The 19811-nt window shown below is 36.8% G+C and overlaps 2 protein-coding genes across 7 annotated transcripts; both read left to right on the top strand.

Annotated features, from left to right (window-relative positions):
• Positions 1–411: 411 nt before the first annotated feature.
• Positions 412–1625, top strand: LOC129722286 (ORM1-like protein). The gene is made up of 3 exons (XM_055675613.1): positions 412–671; positions 737–888; positions 951–1625. Exons 1-3 carry the CDS (start codon positions 501–503, stop codon positions 1084–1086), a joined length of 459 nt encoding a protein of 152 aa, XP_055531588.1. The 5' UTR covers positions 412–500; the 3' UTR covers positions 1087–1625.
• A 2498-nt stretch (positions 1626–4123) lies between these two features.
• On the top strand, positions 4124–18175 carry LOC129725949 (transcriptional activator protein Pur-beta). Of its 6 annotated transcripts, none has more exons than XM_055682405.1 (5): positions 4124–4367; positions 8416–8662; positions 9137–9459; positions 9521–9759; positions 11293–18175. In XM_055682405.1, exon 5 carries the CDS (start codon positions 11495–11497, stop codon positions 12317–12319), a length of 825 nt encoding a protein of 274 aa, XP_055538380.1. In that variant the 5' UTR covers positions 4124–4367; positions 8416–8662; positions 9137–9459; positions 9521–9759; positions 11293–11494; the 3' UTR covers positions 12320–18175. The 6 variants fall into 6 exon arrangements, with proteins under 6 accessions (XP_055538380.1, XP_055538382.1, XP_055538384.1 ...); XM_055682407.1 differs by lacking the exon at positions 9521–9759 and adding an exon at positions 4438–4488; XM_055682404.1 differs by lacking the exon at positions 9521–9759 and having other exon boundaries at positions 4125–4367.
• Positions 18176–19811: the final 1636 nt, after the last annotated feature.

Genomic DNA, 19811 nt, shown 5'->3' with positions numbered 1-19811 from the left:
TTTATCAGTACACTTTAAAACATCTTATCTCAATCATCGGCTGCATTTCAAAATCATTTCAAATATGCAGTTGTTTTTGCTAGTATTCCTGTATGCCATACATTGTAATGTATTTAAACAAGATTTAATCAAATAATATCATTGAAGAAAAATAAAAAACAAACTTTCGAAAAATCTTGTAACACGATGTTCCTCCACTAGCAATAAACTCTGCTGTTAATTGAGGTTTTGTTACATACAACTGTAAAACCGAAAGTAATTCCCCGTGGCAAGTATTAAATGCCACAAATTTCTGATTCTAACCCATTGCCATTTTCCACACAAGCTGGAAAACCTCGTATATAGAAAGTCGTATTTTGAGTAGTGGTGAGACGAGTTTTACACATACAGAAAAACAGCTCAACAGCCGTGTCGTGCAATCAAAACAAAGATACGTCAACCAAAACATCGAGAACGTCTCATCAGTTGTGATTTTAGTGCGTTTTGCTTAAATTTTCACAATGATTGCCGGTGGTCACGGTGATCCAAATCCCAACAGCTCGTGGATGGATTCCCGAGGTCTATGGCTGGCCTACATTCTTGGCGTTACCATCTTCCATATAGTAATTCTGGCGGTGCCGTTTATTGACGTTCCATTTGCTTGGACTATCACAAATATTACGCATAATTTGGTAAGATTACTTATAGGTTCCTCCGGTGATACTTTGTTTCTCAAAAACCAACTGAATGTTTTTAGGCTCATCTTTACTTTTTGCATTCGATTAAGGGCGCTCCGTGGATGAGCATAGATACCGGAGATTCTCGAAAATACACGCACTGGGAACAAATCAATCATGGTGAACAGTTTACAACGACGAAAAAGTTTCTCACAGCGGCTCCAATAATACTGTAACTGAAAATGCGGGGTTTGATTTCCCTATCAGTCATGAAAATCCTCTTTTTGATTTCAGTTTTTTGCTAACTTGCCTGTATACTCGGAACGACATCGATCACTTTATTGGGAACCTTATTTCATTGGTTGTGGTTCTAATACCTAAGCTACCGCAGTTCCACGGGGTACGACTGTTCGGAATAAATAAGTACTAAATAAACACCTGACTGTTTACTACTGTGCAAAATTCGGATTCAGATAGCAGCTATTGCTGCATAGGATGTACGCAAAATGCTACTATGATATTTCTCGCAATCATATTAGCTAAAATGTGAAGCGTACAACGGTGATCGTAATTTTTGTGTAATATACATTTTGATAGCTGAAAGCGACTTGTGAAATGAAACATAATACTGGGAGCGTAAGCAGTATTCCTCATGGAGTTACAATGAACAAATCTCAACATGATCTTTAACAAAAACAATAAATTAATCCTTAAAAATGTGGCAGCCCAACGTGCACGTGTTTAGGAGAACAGTTTGTGGAAAATTTGCTATCCAGATTTTAACTATGTACTCCTTAGTTTTCCATTTTTATTAGAAAAACAATATCATCTCACTTGTACTATAATATAGATGAGTTCAAAATAAATCTCAGCTATCCCCAGTCATAACGTATAGCCACATGGAAATGCTGCAAACAATGAAGACTATTAATTCATAATACATAATAAATGAAAGAATGAAATAACTCACTTCAGTGTATTTAAAAAAAAAAAGTTATCTCGACAACTTCATTTAGGTGAGATAGTTGTGAGAGCCAATGTGAAAAGCTGACATTCCTTCATGTTTGGATTAAACATTCGTTCCCTTATTTAATCATGTTTAAATTCTGATTGATTCAACATCTACTTTCGTCCGGCCCACTAAACTCTACACAACTTGCATGTTCAAATTCTTTGTTTTCATTGCTGCGTATAGCCGATAATTTGGTGGGGCGTCTTTTCTCGTTGAACATTCCAGCCCATACACTTTCTTCGCCGTACGCACAGCTAGCAGGATAAGGATACGCACGTGAGTGTCCAGACGCCCTGGTTTATATGCTTTGTTTGCGAAACTGGTGAGTGAACCCACCCCAAATCTTCTGCTGGGGGGAATGAGAACACATCGTATGCGAACGGCCGTCTTTGGCTGCCTCTCTCCAAAAATAGAGCATAAAAAGTGACGATTTTGTCCACGCATACACCATACTGGCATTGAGACGGAGCTATTGGGTCAATGACCCGGTGTTGCCTTTTAGTACGCACAATCGACTATACTATAGACATGTAGGTAGTACTCGTGTCTGTTATATATTTACAATACAATACAAGATCACCTATAATAGGCTTAAACTGATTTAATCCTGCAACTGTGGAATGCATTGGTAAGTTGCTGGTCTCGTAAAGATCAGTGAATCATATGGCTGCGCAACAAACAATTTTGTTGAATGATGGCTTCTTAAGCTATAGTTCAGCTGAAACCCGCTTGATAATAGCTTAAAAATCTGTAAATCAACAAAATTGCTTGTTGGGTTATTTTTTCAAACTCAAGTTATAACTGGTTTAGTTGGTAATAATTCAAACTTAAAACTAAAGCATATTTGTAGAGAACTTAAATGGAAGCAATATGCAAATACATTGTAAAATGATTGTAAAATTCTATTCCCTGAACATGGGTGTTATACTTCTATTCTTCACAAATATGATATGAATTCACCGCTATTGTTCGCATTTTCAACCCTAAAAAGATAGTCTGCATCAATTTGACTTCTCGGTTTTAGTGACATTGCCCTCTTTTTTTTCCAAATAATGCAAATCCGTTCTCATTTTTCAAAAAACTGAATTCTGGTATTTGTTATGTATTGATGTATTAACACCGTAATGATCATTAATTATTGAACAATCAACAAAAACTTGCATTTTAAATGATTTAAAATGTATGCATCAATTTAACGCCAGAACGAGATTAATCTTTCCAGGGTTGATAACACAATGTTCTTCTGTAAAGAAAAAAATATGATGAAATTCCACTACAATTTAGAACATTATAACAGTGTAATATAGAAACCATAAAACTAATCGCTATTTTTTACGTTAAACAGCGAGTAAACACTTACTTTTCTTCACTACGCTTTAGAGGTAAATCAACTCAGCAAACAATTTTGTTGATTTCCAGCTTGGTAAGCTATATTAAGTGGATTTTGACTGAACTGAAGCTAAATCAATTGTTATTTAACCAAATTGCTTGCTGGGAAGCTTGTAAATCAACTTCATTCGCTCGCTTTAAAAAAGCTGAATATATTTTTTCGTTAATTTAAATTAAACGCAAGATTAGGTCGAAATTGTACGTTTCCTAAAAAAAAAGAATATGTGTAGGTATTGTTTCAGTTTATAAATCAAATTCAGAAGCCTGGCAATTTAAAAACATAAAAAGGCCCTACTATGCTGAATGTGGCACGGCGCGAACTGCTTCTTTTCTCACGGTGAGGAATAAAATCAGCAGTGAAAACTGACGCGCGTCAAAACAGATTCTGAACTGTTTCGACGCAGTTCGCGCCGCGCCGCCCCAGTATAACCATGGCTTTACATTCGCAAACTAAAATAACGCGTAGTGGTTTTTGATTATTGTATGTATTTAGAATAATGGCCTAAAAATAGTGTAGTCGCCATCCCAGTTGTCTCTAAAACCGTTTACCGTTTTTTACTCAGTTAATATCAAAAGCGTACTGATTACTGTTGTTTTGGATGTGGACACTAATACTGAATTTCTTTATTCCACCAGCTTATCTCGTTTTGACCTGGAAGCAACCTAACTGCTGTCAAAACCCTTCTTTATTCGCTCGATTTTGACCCAATATTGACCTGCCGTGCTGCCCGAAACGCACTATAAAATTTGTCAGCGTCAACCCACCACCGCACGTGCTTAATTCGTAAACAATTATCTGGTATCTATTTCTTACTTGCGTCGTAAATCGCGATGGCGTTGCTTTATTCCTCGGCAGGTTTGCCCTGACGCAGTGGAATAAAGAAATTCGCTATAAGTTTTCATTTTACCCAACTAACGACGTGCAACTGTTTGTAGATTCTCTGACAGCTATCACAGGCTGGCGATGTGTGCGCGTGTGTGTGTGGTGCGCCATATCAACATTATCGTATATTTTGGACAAAAGGCACTCATATTTTGCTACTGCGACTGCCGCCTGCTGGTTTGCTGCTTGCTGCTCACTCTCGTCTACGGTGTCAAGTTCGGAAGAAGGTTGAAGCTTGGTGTTCGTCCGATTGAATCGAAGCAGAGGAAAAAGTTGCGTTGTGCTCCCATAGTGGTTAAAATTTACAATTTCTTGTGAGTACAGTTTCGATAATCGTAGCGATGTTGTGAGCAAAGTGGAAGTTTGTGGTTTACGGCGTTGACAACTGCGAACAAGCGGAATATTGGAATGTGTGGTTTGAAAGCTGGTAAGTGTCAAACCGTGAAAGTTATGAAATTGGACGAAAAAAGTTTTTTTTTTCGCTTTCTGGCTCTCAGTTGGCTGATTGGTTGCTTAGTGGAAGTAATCTACAGCGTCAAGTAGACGAGGTATGGTATTGGGAATGAAGATTGTACGATACGCTCGTAGTATTCGAATAGCAGAATGCGAGAGTTGAGAGATTGAGTGACCCGCCTTTGTAGTTGTGTTAAAGTTGCCAGTTTTTAGATGTAGGAAAAAACTATGACTACGTTTTTTGTAACATTCTCAAATTTGTTGGTTGTTCTCAACGTGAAGTGATGATCTGATCCTATAAAAAATGCAATCTTTGTTTTATAAAACAATAACTATGACAATATTTTATGCATTCTTACCTTGCCTCTTGGGTGTAATTTTCAATCAGTTGATAATGCAGTTTTAAACTGGAATATTTTTAGCAGAGTAGTCTATGCAACATTCATAAGCAAACCTAACGTTTTTGAATGTTCGAATCACAATAGGACAAAGATACGGTAATTCGTAATACAAAAAACTGAAGGTTTAAATGAAACACTCGATCGTTGAAAAGAATGTCTGTACTTTCCTTATTCGCTACCGCTCTCGTACCTATTTAGATAATCTGTGATAAGGGTGATAAGTAAGTTTTGATCCTTCCCTTCGCCCAAGGATTTTTTTCATTCCAACACCCAAGGATTTCTTTCATTCAATTCATTCAGTTCAAGCGATTTTAATTGCCGATTCTTGGCATGAGTAACTAATGAGGCTCGGCGAAGAAGAGCGAGGAAAGGCTAAAAGCATAAAAAACCATCATTTACCATGGTGACAGAGAAGTACCTTTCGTAACAGTTGTAGAGAGATGCAGGGGTAAATTCGGTCTCTGGCAACGATTGTAACACTTTCACATTACACAGCGGAAGCTACTGCAGCACTATTCTGCCGCTATTCGCATAATAGTCCTATGTAAAAGTTGCGAGTCCTATGTAAAGTTTGCGAAAATGGGTCCATTTTGGCATGTTCTTCAAGAATAGCCATTAGAAAAGTAAGGTTTGATTCCCACAACCTCGACTTTAATGACTACTCTTGTAGAGCATGCTAAAATGGATCCATTTCCGCAAAAAATAAGAAAACAGGACTTCTACATAGGACTGTTATGCGAATAGCGGCAGTATTGTACATTGAATGAAAACGGTAAATTAATCCCGAATAGCCATCGTGGTTCTGTGGGCAACTCAAGCTTGGATCCTTCATGGAGCAACTCTGAAATATGCGTGGTTGTTTCAAGCTAAGGGGAGACAACTGGGTATAGATTTGCATCCACTTTGGGAACCACTCGCTGATTGGTTGAAATTGAAAACCCCGAGTGCGTTAAAATTTATCATCAGGCTTGCTGGCAATGTTGCTGAACAGCATGTTTCGTTGTTTTGATTTATGTTTTGTTTTATGATGTCACCTGTTATAATCTATAATATTTTCAAGTTAGCATTTAAAATAAAATACAAAGCGTACAAATACGGGTGTAGTAAAAGATCCGACTTGGATCATCACTGATATCAATTATCAAAAGATCTAAAAGTGCGCAAGGAGTTAATACGGTTTTGCGTGAAGCATAAGAACACCACCGCTGCTCAATGTCGGAAGTAAATAATGTAGTGTAAGCTTATTTCTATTTTTGAGTCCATTCTGGATTAAGTTTGGAACATACCAGGCATATTGCTTGTGCGTAGAGTACAATTCAGATGGGTCAATGAATGAATCATAATCATTGATGGATGACATGTTTGATTTTAGGGATATTAAAGAGAAACATATGCTTTGCTAGTGTGGTGGCTCAAAACTATACAAATATCAGCTTAGAAAAGGATAGAGGCATGCCTATCAACAACTGGAGCGATGGTCAGTGCACCATCCAAAGCCTTGGAAGCTCTTTTATACCTTCTACCCTTGTACAACTTGAAGCCGAAAAAGATGCTCTCAGGCTCAAACGTGGTAAACGTAGAACTTAAGGAACATTTACGTATCCTCAAAGATTTCCAACTAAGGTGTTCAATTAACCATGAATGAAGGCTGGATGGACTCTTGAACCAATTTCAATGTTCCCTTCAAAGTGATTGAATCCAGTCGTAGCGTGTGGGAAGTAGGAGGTCCTGATACTCGTCCAGGATCAGTCATATTTTTACAGATGGCTTTACAATGAGTGAATCTAAAGTCGCTGGAGTGAAGGTCTAAACGCATTGGATACGTTGCGGCTGCGTTTGCCGCAATTTGACAGTTAGCCCATGTATTTTCTGTCAAATTAACGTCAGCGCAACGCAAACGTATCAATTCTGTTTGGGCCTTTACTGAACCAGGAACCAATATATCAATTCGAATGAGACAGTGGCCCACAGTTTTTTAACTTCACTAGCTTAGATCAACCTCAAGAAGGAGCAACTACGAAATGTGCGGTCGTTCAAGCTCAAACTATAAGGTACTATAAGCTTTATTTCTTCCGATTATTTGAAATTCAAAGTTTTCTTATAGACCCGTTTTTAGTCTCACTATTCTTGTCGTTCTTATAGAGAAGTTATGATAAATGTCTATCTCATTATATCATGTCGAAAATATGGGAATTAACCCACGCACAACAGCTGAAATAACTTAAGCAAGAAAAATACCTTTACGCGCTGTTTTCTCAACTTGATGAAAATGAAGATGGGCCTGATATGCGATTATAGGCAATACATGTGGTTTATAACTAGCTTTGTTTTTTTTTTTATCTATTGCCTGCAAAAAAGATACTACTGATCTTTTTTTCTTTTCGTTGTCCGTTTTTTTTCTGTTCACATTTCAAGAGGATAAGGGAAGCTCCTCGTTTCAAGGCTACAGAGTCCGTTTTGACAAGCGAATGGTTATGAGTACGAGTCTTAGTAGGATCAGACCGTTCAATGTCAGAGACTTTTACTTTACGCATGGGTTTATTCTCAGATTTTCATCTGTCCTTCTACTTGACCCTTTCCTCACGCTTAATTCCAGAAAAAAAAACAACAGAGTTGAATGGATATATCTCCAGGTAGTTATTATTGCCGATACTTTGCAAGGTAACTGAACGAGGCTCGGTAAAAAAGAGCAGTAGAGGCGTGTAAATAGGCGTGTAGATGCAAAGGTGATAAAAAGTGCCTTCCTTTCCCGAAAGAGTCATAGAGACTCAGCGGTCTACAACAACGGTTGTAACACTTCCTTTTTTCTTTCCCTTGTAAAACATAAGTTGTACGTTGAAGGTGGAAAATTAATTTAAAATAGCCATCTGTGTGGTTATTTGTGCAACTTCACTATCTGAGATCCATTACGCAGGAGCAATGTGCGGTAGTTTAAACTTCAAGCTCAAGCTGGGACATCTAGAGAGGATACCTATGTACAAAGGTTATGGGCCCTATGACAGAAGTCGAATAGATTCGACTCGACCATGTATTTCAAATGAAACGAGTTACTCGTCGGAGGTTGTGTAATACGGCCTTATATTTCGAAGTCTAAAAACTGCGGGTGATCCATACAAACTGAAATTATTCCTAGCTTTCAGGTAGAGAGCGCGCGTAGTTTCGCAATGATATATCAAAAAAAGTTATTCATTTATTTAAGTAAAAGAGACCTATTCCCATGTTTTAGGTAGAAAACTATTAAGTCTTATTCAAGTTAATAATATTTTTATGCATGACTAAAGATAAAATTCATGCGATTAATGGCAACACTGTTGGCATGTACCTTGATGTTTATACACATCGCTTTAGTGGAGAATTGATTGCAGCGGCCATACATTTCGCACGTCGTGTGTGTGAACATCAGACACGGTTTTGGGGAGATCTGAAGTTTAAAAAAAAATAGCAGCAGCAGCCATTCGCAGCCAAGTATACTTTTAGCGTGAGTGCTTAAAGTGAGTATGAAAAGGAGAAAGAGTGATCTTTGAGTGTACGCGACTGAAGGAATGAGGCAGGAATAAAGAAAATGTTGGAAAAATGATTGAACTTTGCCAACTTCAGAAAAGATCTTTTTCTCGTTTCCAGACGTTCCCACCAGGAATATTTTGTGCATCGGTAGCAGTTCAATAGTGTCCCACTGGATGTTATCTCACTGATTACGAAAACTGCCATTCAATTTGTCTCGATCCAGACAACTCGTTGTTTTTTCGCCTATTGGGTGAAAAAATTACATGGCACATCGAGAAGGTGAATCGATTTGGATGTGCAGCTGCTGGAACCCGGAGGATTATTTTTCGGCCACTTGAGAACAGCGTTACAGTGAATACCAAGAGTGAGCAAAATGGATTTAGTTTATTAATAAAACATGAATCAAGCTGGACCAGTGAATTAGTTTTGTCATGAAGGAGTAATCTGATCGAAAGGAACTGAAATGTGTAGAATTTTGCAACAGACCCACAGAAGCCTAGTTATAGTGAATATTTGTGATAATTTAACATACTACTTGTCAGTTTATACTATTATTAATTGCTAAAATCAATTTTTTTTGTTTATTTTTATCTATTTCTTCTTATCGACTGGATGTATCATCGTTTGCTGTATGCTTATGGCTTGTGCGTGACTGAAAATCTGCGAATATAATTGAAATATTTTTAAATGAAAATTTAAAATTCGCATTTCATGTGATTGTGTGCACATTCCTACGGTCAACATACACTATCAACGAAACAATAACGTCGACTGCAAAACGCCATACGTCAATCTTGCATACACAATCTGCCTGACTGTGTAATAAAAACATTGACAGAAAGACACTTTGGCCTGTGGTAGAAGTGCAGGTGATTGATTGAAAAAAAAAAATCCAGAAAATAAGCAGAATCTCATTTGATCCAAATTGCAAAAGCGGCACTAAAATGATTCACGAATGACCGTACGTAAGGAATAGCAATAAAGTAAGCCGATAGAAGTAGCGTGGAGTAATGAGGAGACATTGAGCGGTGGAGTTATCGATTTTCCTCATGATCCAGCAAAGAGGCCGACGGAAAGAGAGAGTGTGAAATAACAGCTGAGGCGAGGACGAAAAAGGAGCAAAGTAGTATTCAATCTGCTTGATGGTGCCAACAACGTGTGGTGAGTAGAAAATTAATAATATAAGGTCTAAAGCATATTTTTAATCAGTCGCAACATTAAGGCTAAAGTTGAGCAACAAAGATAGGACTATAGAAGTGTACAAGGTCCTTTTGTCATCTTATGCTGAAAAAAAAGAACGATATGTGGCATGTTAGACAGAAGAAGGTTGAAAATTCACGCACTCACGCACGCGAGTGAAACATCTGTTCGAAATATTGCGAGCGAGAGAAACCATCACAGCAGAGCATCATCAATAAGAAGAGCGGTCGAGTCACAGCAGGTTAACGACAGCGTTGCCAGGTAATTGTGCCGAGAAGTAACAGGAATCTTCAAAGGGCATTGTAGAGCAGCTAGTTGATTAGTTGAGCAAATGATAGAGAAATAGGACTCACACAATTTATCGTAGTGTTATGATTCGTCGCAAATGGTATAAAAAAAAGTGCAGTGAAATGAACTGGTTGTTCACATTTCTGAAATCTGACCTGGAAATGTATTATCATGGGGAATGCACTTCTTTCGTATGCCAAAACACACAAAATCGATGCAAGGTTCAATGATTGGGTTACGTCTTTGGAGAGGTTAATAACGGTCAATCATACATGCATGGGTTGGTAGATGAGAAAATCAGACAAACCTGAACCGTAACCTTGAATGGTGAAAGTTTCAAATGTAGAGTGCAATCGGTACCGAATATCCCGAAGAACGTGTTTTACCGTGTTCAAGTCAACTACGACAGCAGTGACTCAAAAAGAAAAAAAATCCTGGCCGAGTACGACCAGCTTGTAATTTAACGTATGGTAATTACTTTTATTCAACATTTCGATCGGGAGTAATCTAATCAGAATGACTATTTCGAATTGTGGCCGAGCTGTGTTATGCTATACAGTTTGTTTCTGATCATACTTGTAAATCTGATTAGATTGCTCCTGATCGAAATGTAGAAGTGTTGTTTTTCGAATGTTATAACAGAACGAAGGTCTACATTGTTCACTCAATGACAATAATTGCTTTACATGAAGCAAAATGGAGTTTATGTTATGATAGTAAAATTGGAAAAGGATCGATATGGTAAACTAACTTACTGAAAGTTAAAATAGCAATTAGTGGCTGCTTCATCGGTTATAGTCTCATAGTCATAGTCTTAACACAATCTAATTCAGGGTGTCGAAAACCTGGAAAATCAGGGAATGTCAAGGAATTCAAGGGAAAACTGACAAATGTTCAGGGAAAAACTTTTGGCCGAAACAAGATTCTTTTTCAAACGATTCTTTAACCGAAAACTGATTTTTTACAGCATTGAAGCTGAAAATTATCAGGGAATTTAATGTTATATTTCAGGGAATATCAATGAAAATCAGGAAATTTGATTTTGAAAACTTCGCCACCCTGTAATTGTAGTTTATAGGCATCTTGAAGTCCCTTGAAAAAATTGATTCGTGTGAAGCACGATAAAAGTTTCACAACACAGAACAATCGTGCGTGCATATCCATAATATCAAAGAACGTTTCATGAGCAGCCCATACTGTTTCATAGAAAAGTCAAATCCAATCATTGCCAATGCATCGCCCATCAGTTTTACTTTAGCAACTTTGTTCCTCAACATGTTGATCTAATAAGCCAGTCCAGGTCATATCTTAAAATTTTGGCTGGGATCGTTAGAGTCGGCAGGATTGAAGCGCTATTCCCACAAATGTCTTGTTCATTTCAATAGTTGATAGCGAAGTGTGTGTCAAACAGGGACTTCATCAAACTTGAGAAAATTTTACGCTACCGCTAATACGAAAACACTATTTTGGTATACCGACATTCAATTGTTTCTTGTTCTCTTTCAGATCAACCGGTTGACTAACAACTCTGTTGTTGAGCATCGTAACAACTCCGACTCGGTAGGATAGCCCGGCGGGAGTGTATACAGCGACAGTAGCACTCTCGATATCCCTAGCGTAAGAACATTTTCTTTTGGCACCCGGTTAGAGAGCGGCTTAGAAAATAAATTTTAATCTGACACTCGGTTGGTTCGGCGGTGCTTCTGAAATGTCCGACGCCGGCAGTGGACACGAAGGAGCCCAGAAGGACTACTCGCAAAAGATGGACGGCGGTGGTGGTGGTGATTTTGACTCTGGGCAGCAAAGCCAGCAGACCGAACAAGAGCTGGCCACTAAGATGTTGCAGATCCAGTCAAAACGATTCTATCTGGATGTGAAACAAAACCGTCGCGGTCGTTTCATCAAAGTCGCAGAAATTGGTGCGGATGGCAGGCGTAGTCAAATTTTTCTAGCCTTGTCCACTGCAGCCGAATTCCGAGATCATCTATCGACGTTCAGTGACTATTACGCGTCACTCGGACCACCGAATCCTGACAATGTGCCCGAAGACGGTAAACTCAAGTCAGAGATGATGATCAAGGACAACCGACGGTACTATCTTGATCTGAAGGAGAACGTGCGGGGCCGGTTTCTGCGCGTTTCGCAGACCATAACCCGTGGAGGTCCTCGATCGCAGATCGCCATCCCAGCGCAAGGGATGATCGAGTTTCGCGATGCGCTCACTGATCTGCTCGAGGAGTTCGGCACCAACGATGGTGGCTTCAAGGGCGAACTGCCAGAGGGGCGTCATATGCGTGTCGATAATAAAAACTTCTATTTCGATATCGGACAAAACAGTCGGGGCATCTACATGCGGGTGTCGGAGGTGAAAAGCAACTTCCGAACCGCCATCACTGTTCCGGAAAAGTGCTGGTCACGGTTCCGTGACATTCTCAGCGATTACTGTGAAAAGATGAAGAAAACGTCCGAGTCAACCACATCGTCGATCACTGCCGATAACACATTGCAGAAGCAAACATCAAATAACATGTAAATTAGTGACGAGAGAGACAGAAATTATATCCTTATTGGCTACGTTTCCGCTTGTTCTGATTATCTGTTTCCAGTTTATTTTTTTCTATACTACTATGTTTCTTACGACAATTTTCCAGTTTAGTTGGTTATGTTTATTCGTTGTTTTCTCACTTGTTTCCTTCAGAAAGATTGGATAATATGCTAAATTATAAAGAAAAGAATGAAGAGTATAAATATATTATACATATAGAGTTGTAGAAAAAAAAAACAGAGAAGATCAGATTCAATCTGAATATAAAACACAGTTATAAGATTTAAATAAGAAAGGAAATCTAACAAATTAAATTTAATACGGTCAAACAGAAAAAATACGACTACACGGCGCAGATAAATTTAAAGCAGCTCTTAAAACGAAACAATCGGTTCAGTGCCCAATCAACCCTTCCGTGGAATAAAACCGTGTGTAGAAAGATGTTCCTTTATCGATGTACGAATTGTAAAACATATTACTACTGATTTTCTATTCCGATAACATAACGATTGTTAACAATACGAAATATATATTGATTTAGTTATCAAAATCCCCATTTTCTTTGTGTTTATACATATTGCATTTGATTGACTATTGTTGCATCGTATCGCTCGGAGGAAAACAGTTTACATAGCCACAAAATTTAACATCGGTCTTTCGTTTGGTTTTAAGTTTAGTTAAAACTTAATCGTTTTTCACGAACCCTCTTTCAACTTGTGTACGCCACGTTTTAGGTTATAAACTGATGAGGGCTGTTTTCTACACATGCAATTAAACATATTGCGCTATAAATGAGCCACGTAAGGATTGATTTCGCGAAAAATAATATAGCGGAGAATAGGCGGGAATAAGTTGAAATGAACGCAGCAAAATTCTCAGCTGGAAATGGCTGATAATGTTGAAATCAGAACAAAGCAAAAACAATTCCCAAAACAAAGCAAGAAGTGATTTAAATTCAGCGAATCAGAAACTCACAGCATGTAACAGAAGAAAGATTACAAATAAACAAATCCAATACAGCTAACAAGAGCAAGCATGCGCACGTCAGATTAATTTTTTTATTTGTTTTGCTACAGAACACTTCCGCCAGATAAATATAAGCGGATAATAATGCAAAAAAATAATCCTGTAAAACGATTCCCTCTTTGAAAAAAGTTATTTCGATTTAGCAAAACAGTAAACAGACAGAAACACAACCACACACACACATAAGGAGCAGATAGGTAACAAAATACGCGGAATAATGTATTTAGAGGAAGACGGTGAAATCAATATATATTACTGTTAAATGTTACATTAAAGCAGGCTTCAGAGAGGGAAAGGGAAATAAAACGACCATGTGAAGAAATAGTATTTAATTTCAGATTAAATTCACATGCTTCAAAATATTGATTAGCAGCAAGCAGCGAAACTGAACCCTGTTTTACCCTATTTATAGTTTCTTAGTATGACTATAACAAATAATTGCGTTTCGAGGATCATGCTTGGCATTGATTAAGAGAGCAGGAGAAAAAAACTAATAGTCTGGTCGACCGACCGGGGGACAAACCTCCTAGAGGTGCCCTAATCAAATGGCGTGCTCGGATCGGGACCAACAGCTGTGATCTATTATGAAATGAAACACAAGAGAAATTCATAAGCGAAAAAAAACTAATGTATTAAGAAAGTGTGCGATCCGAGTATACAATGCTCGAGTGCATGTAGCGAGCAATTGAATCTTCTATAGACTACAATCATACCCCAGAGAAAGCTTCAGTTATTTGTTTAGTTTTGTTTGTTATTCGGAAACGGCTCGATCGAAGGTCACATATCCGCTGGAGTTTGTCGCAGATGTGACGCCGGTTGGGTTTGTTTCGTTGTTTATTGTTGAGTTGTTCGGTTTCGACCATGTTATGCAAGCTCTAAACCCGAGCTAGTTGTTCTGGAATTCATGTTATGTTAGCTTAACCTTTTCTGCGTGTCCCATCGGAATATTGCAATGAGAAGCTCTGTCAGAAGAAAAACTGTTCTAAAATAAGAATTGAGTAAACATTTGGTTTCTAACTGCACAATCAGATTTCCGCTAATTTCAGGAGCGAATACTTAAAACATCGAACTGTGTATTTCGTTGTAAAGTCAATTGGCTACACAACACACTGTTATTTGGTCAGATTTTTTTTCATCGAAACTAATTGGACGATCAATGCTGTCTGTTCAAGCAAATTGTAATGTCGCACGTACGCTCTGTTAAAACTGATGGTGAAGTTCCTTAAAAGTAGCATCCATATGCAATCAATGATTGATTGAATATCATTATTTTTCCATGCATAAGAGAATTTAAAAAAAAATGTTTTATGTGGTGAAAGCATTTCTATAGTTACTCTGAAAATCCCACGACTGTAAAAATTAAATAATTTTGCTACATCGTTCCAAAAACTCTGACAGAATTGTTTATTGAAAAGACAGCACAAAAAAACTACCTTACGTTGCAAACTGGTGTCGCACTTGATGATATTGGTGTAAGTTGTAAACTGTACACGATTTACGAAAATCATTAAAAAGTTTGAAAAATATAATAATTTTATTTATTCGCTTAATAAACCTTCAACACTATGATTTAATATAATTTTATTAAAATCTCGTAGCCTTCTAACAAGAAGATATCAATCTTATAACAGCGTAGTTTCCCTATGCTATTGTGACCACACTGTTATCCCCCTACCAATAGTAGTCTTACATAGTAGAGAATATCTTTTTGAATGTGATAATGTGACAAGTACTAGAAATACATCGTAACGAATCCGCACCTAGTTTCGGTTGCGATGTTTGAAGCGTATTGCAATAGAACATACAATAGTGAAACACATGTGAAGAGCAAAGCAAAGAGTCCTTAGTAAGACTATATTCCGCCTAGCGGATCCATCGCCGAACGCTAATTGAGACCGCTTAAAATGTTGGATTTAATCCACACGGTAAAAGAGAGAGCCTTGATAAGGAGATAGAAAAACAAATGTAGAGAAACAGAGGCATGATTGTCGTGTATGACTTGTTTTGCTTAAATAGACACACCTCTCCTTCAGAACAATCAGTCCAAATAAATCAGATTATTTTCGTTCAGTTTCACTTATAGGAGGACGAATTTAAAAAAGTTTGAACAAAAGAGCAATGGACAGTTGACAGAGGTATTAAGGCCCACTGAATGATCCTTCCGCGTTTGATTGTCGAATGCATCAAGTTCAAACAGACGAAGCAAATAAGATATGGTCTTAACATAATTGGAACACACTACGAGAAAATTTGTTTTTGTTTTGGGATACACGGTGTGAAGTATTTTATGAATCTGGAACCTGAAGAAAACAATAACAGAGAAAAAAACGCTGCAAGAAAATTGATGGTTCTTTTTTAAAATAAACGACAAACAACAAAAAATCGCAAAACCAGATTATTATCTATTATTATTAAAAAATGAATTATTATCACTGCTACCATTACAACAGCAACAACAAAACTATATTATGAATAATGTGAAGAATTTTAACTTATGTTGTCTTTTTCTCAAGTCTATTATAGCGATAAAGAAAATAATAAATATAGTAATGAAAAAAATATAAAAAACGACAGATAGGAGGACAAATAATAAAAAAACTGAAAAAATACAAAAAATATGAAAGAGAAACATATAGTAGGTATATAATAATGATAGAAATGTTCCCGAATCGAAATGATATTCAGTTACGTCGCAAAACAGAAAACTATGAAACGTTTGTGTTATAAATAAAGAAAATGCTGCGTATCTATCGCCTGGCGATGTGTTATTTTTCTCTCCTAAACATTAAACCAATGGCGTTCAAAACGCTCGATTTTAAACGACAGGACTCTAGTAATTGATTTTTAGATGTTTTTGTTGAGTAACTTAACTTTGTAAAATGAAGTGATTGAATGTTTTTAATTTTGTTTTCTATCATTCCTTCTAGGTCACCCTGTGTTGTGACCGAAAGAGTTTATACGATAGCAGCTGATTAAAGAAGCAACAAATATATTTTCGCATCCGCAAGTCGCAACCATAGAATATATAGTTATAAATAATAGGCAGACAGTTTTAACACACTCAGAATGGGGAGAGTGTCTCGATAAGTCTTGTGTTTCTCTTTCACGTTTTCTACGGGGTGATCGGTTTCCACTCTGTTTCAGTTTTCGCAGTAGCGCTATACGTAATAAGGAAAAAAACATAGCAAAGCAACAAGTAAAAAAAAACGGAAGTTATTCACCATTCAAAAGAGTAAAAAACGACAAATATATAGTAAGAAGTTTATCGACGACAAAACAAAAGAATAAACCATAAACTAGTTTTCCTTATAACCACCTCCATCGCCGCCATCAATCGCAACCACCACGCAAACACGATAGCTAATCAGAAGACAGAGAACTTGATCTATGACTAGCGATCCATAAAATTTTCCTATTTTAATTACTTTTAATTTGTTAAGGTAACTTATTACTGGTTTGCTACTAGTTGAAAAACTCTCTTAAGTGCGCCACATTTTCTTTCCTGGATAGCTATTTAGCCGTAGAAGGCATTCACTTCATAGACCGTTAATCGCGGGCAAGTTTCACAACCTTCGATGAATTTTTTCATAAATGGACCTACTAGTTTGTGGAACTGCATCGGGAAGCCACACTCTTCTGTTGATATTTTTAGTTTTATTGTTAAACTCCCATAGTACGTATTTTATTTACGCCCTAATGTTTGTAGGTATTCAAATTGGAGAAAAATGAAAGCTATGACACTACCTTTATCGACGATACAAAAAAAAAAAGAAAATATAATAAAGCATATTTTTAGGTGAGATGAAGTTTTTCAGTTTGATTTTTTATATAGGAATCTAAATTATTTAATCCGTTTATAAGCGCTTTTCCTGAGAATAATAATAAAAACAAAAAAAAACTAGATGAGAAATCATTAAGATTAAAATGAGTAAATTACAAACAAAAGAGGAAAGAATGTAAACCATAAAAACGTTGCTGCTAACACACACAACACACAAAAAAAGGATAACGCTGTAGAGTTCGCGAATCAAATGATCAATCTAGATAAAACGGTTTTATTCTTTGATTAAGATACTGGCTTGACGAGCATTATAGCCGAAGCAATGAGTAAGAACAACTAGAACACGTGCGCTGTAGTAGTGATGGGTCGGTTTTAGAATACGGGAATTAGAGGGGGAACTGTAAATTGTGGCTAGCAACGCGGGGAAATAATTACTAAAAAGATAGTATGGATGTGTGTAGGCAGAAACTATTGGCGATCTAGATTACCCTGGTGGAGAAACCAACAAAAAGCTTTGATACGTCCAATTAACTTTTGTCACATGTCTTCACAGAAAAATTTTCTCCAAAAGTCGAAAATATAAGCAACACGTTTTACCGAATAGACAATGAATTACACATTACCACATTTTTTTTCCAAAATACTGTTTAAATGGTGCATAAGTTACACTGCCCACATTCGCCAGTCAGCTGCATAGATCTAAGCCAAGCCCGGAGATGGTGGTACTCACGATTGTCTGCCAAGGCAAAAGTAACAAAAAAAAAGAAGGGATTTAAAGTATAGAAATATGCTGAAGCGAAGCAGTGAGTCAGTCGAAAATTGTGGTAATGGGCAGGAAGGTACAAACCCGGAAGCTGCGAAAACATAAGAGAGATAGAGAGAAGAAAAGCAAAAAAAACATGCACTAGTGTTGTAATGGATTAAGGAATAAACAAGTCGACAGCTTAAATAAAAGGTGTTTTGATTATTTGATTCAGGTGTTAAAATGTTAGTAGAAAATATACTAATAAATGTGATTACAAACAACAAAACCAAGACACGGAAACGGTTTTTTGTCTACTACTAGGATTCTTCGAAAATAGTTGAATGCGTTGATTGAGATCTAAAAAAGTGTTTCAAAAATTGAAAGAATGAATGAAAAAAATCGCAATTCCATTACGAGGTTTTTCTCGTTTCATCCAAATTAAAAGACCTCTGTTCTCTTTTGATTTGGAACCACAAAAAAATAGTTGAAGAATTTTTTTTAGATAGCAACTGATTTCTCCTCAAATGGCACGAGTTAAAAGTACTCTGATCAAATCAATTTTATTCGCCTGTATGTGGGAGACTTCAACGAGAACCTTTGGCACTTTGCGGCGAGGAACCTTTATTGATTCTTCTTCGTATCTTCTGTTCGAGTAACTAGCACTAATGTAACGTTTAGGTATACATTTATTATGTTATGGTTTTTAGATTTTTTCTCTTAAGATGTTTTTAGTCACTTAAAATTATATTCAAGATTATTTTTTTTCGACTTGTTCTGGATTTGAGGGATGTTTTCGGCATAAAATTTTTACCTTTACGAGGCGCTTTAATATTTTTGAAAAATCGCAGTAAGCCGTGACCGGGAAAAGTCGGAACTTTTTCACGCAATGTTGTTTAATTGCATAACGTATAGTTTTGTTTACATTTTTTCGATAGTTGTGCTACGGTGTTTTGCTGTGATGTCAATTTGTTCTGTATTTGAAGATGTAGAGACCAAAAGTAAAAAAATCTACTAGAAACTGGACGTCAAGACCTGGCATAATTCCTAGAGTTACAGAGGCAAGTGGAGGAAAAAATATGAAGAAAAGACGACGGTTTTTCTTGCATTGAACATAGCAGCAAATATATAGCCTCTTTTGACCGGGTAACAGGCAATAGCTTAAAGTATTGCCAATTTGATCCAGATGACATAGGTGAGAGCGTTCCTCAATGTCTTAGTTACATCACAGAAGATTAGTCAACAAAGGAATGTACTTTCTTAGCTTTGTCACTTCCAAGGAATCATATTGCTTCTTACATACGGATTGGTTGGCACGGATTGTCCACGTTCTTAGATTATATTTTATTATATATATTTATTATATAATGTATGGAAATCATTTGTTAAAAAATAATGGATATCATTTTCCAGGATCCTTTCAAGTACTGGCTGTGTTAGTGTAGACTAGACTAGACGGCTTTTTTCTGATGCTCAATTTTTCGTCAGTTCCAAAAAAATCAATGTCGCAAAAGTCAAGGTGCTTAACCCTAAATTGAAAGATAATGTAATTTATAGTATTTTTGTAGTACATTTCGACTTTTTAAACAAATGTTTTCTAAACAGGTTACTTCATGAGCTAATTACTTTTATTTGTTCTATGACTTACATATTAAATATATAAAGTAGGCAATGTATGTGAATTTTTCGAGGAGGCGAAAAAACTGGACGAGAGAATTTTTTTCTAAGTCTAAATCACACCCTCAGCCTGTGTTCATTTTTCGCATCCTCAAAAAAATCACATACATTGCCTGAACATGCATATCTACACTTTAGAACCTAAAATGTTTTCAGGTTGCCCAAAATTTATGAAAAAATGACTTTTTTAAGCTACGAAACCAGTGTTTGCATTTTTTGCAATCCTGTTCAATTTCCACATTTTTCCATATGTT

Source organism: Wyeomyia smithii, chromosome 2, assembly GCF_029784165.1.
Source record: "Wyeomyia smithii strain HCP4-BCI-WySm-NY-G18 chromosome 2, ASM2978416v1, whole genome shotgun sequence".
Lineage (NCBI taxonomy): Eukaryota > Metazoa > Arthropoda > Insecta > Diptera > Culicidae > Wyeomyia > Wyeomyia smithii.
Note: the sequence above shows the minus strand (reverse complement) of the source record. Positions and strands in the feature narration are given on the sequence as shown.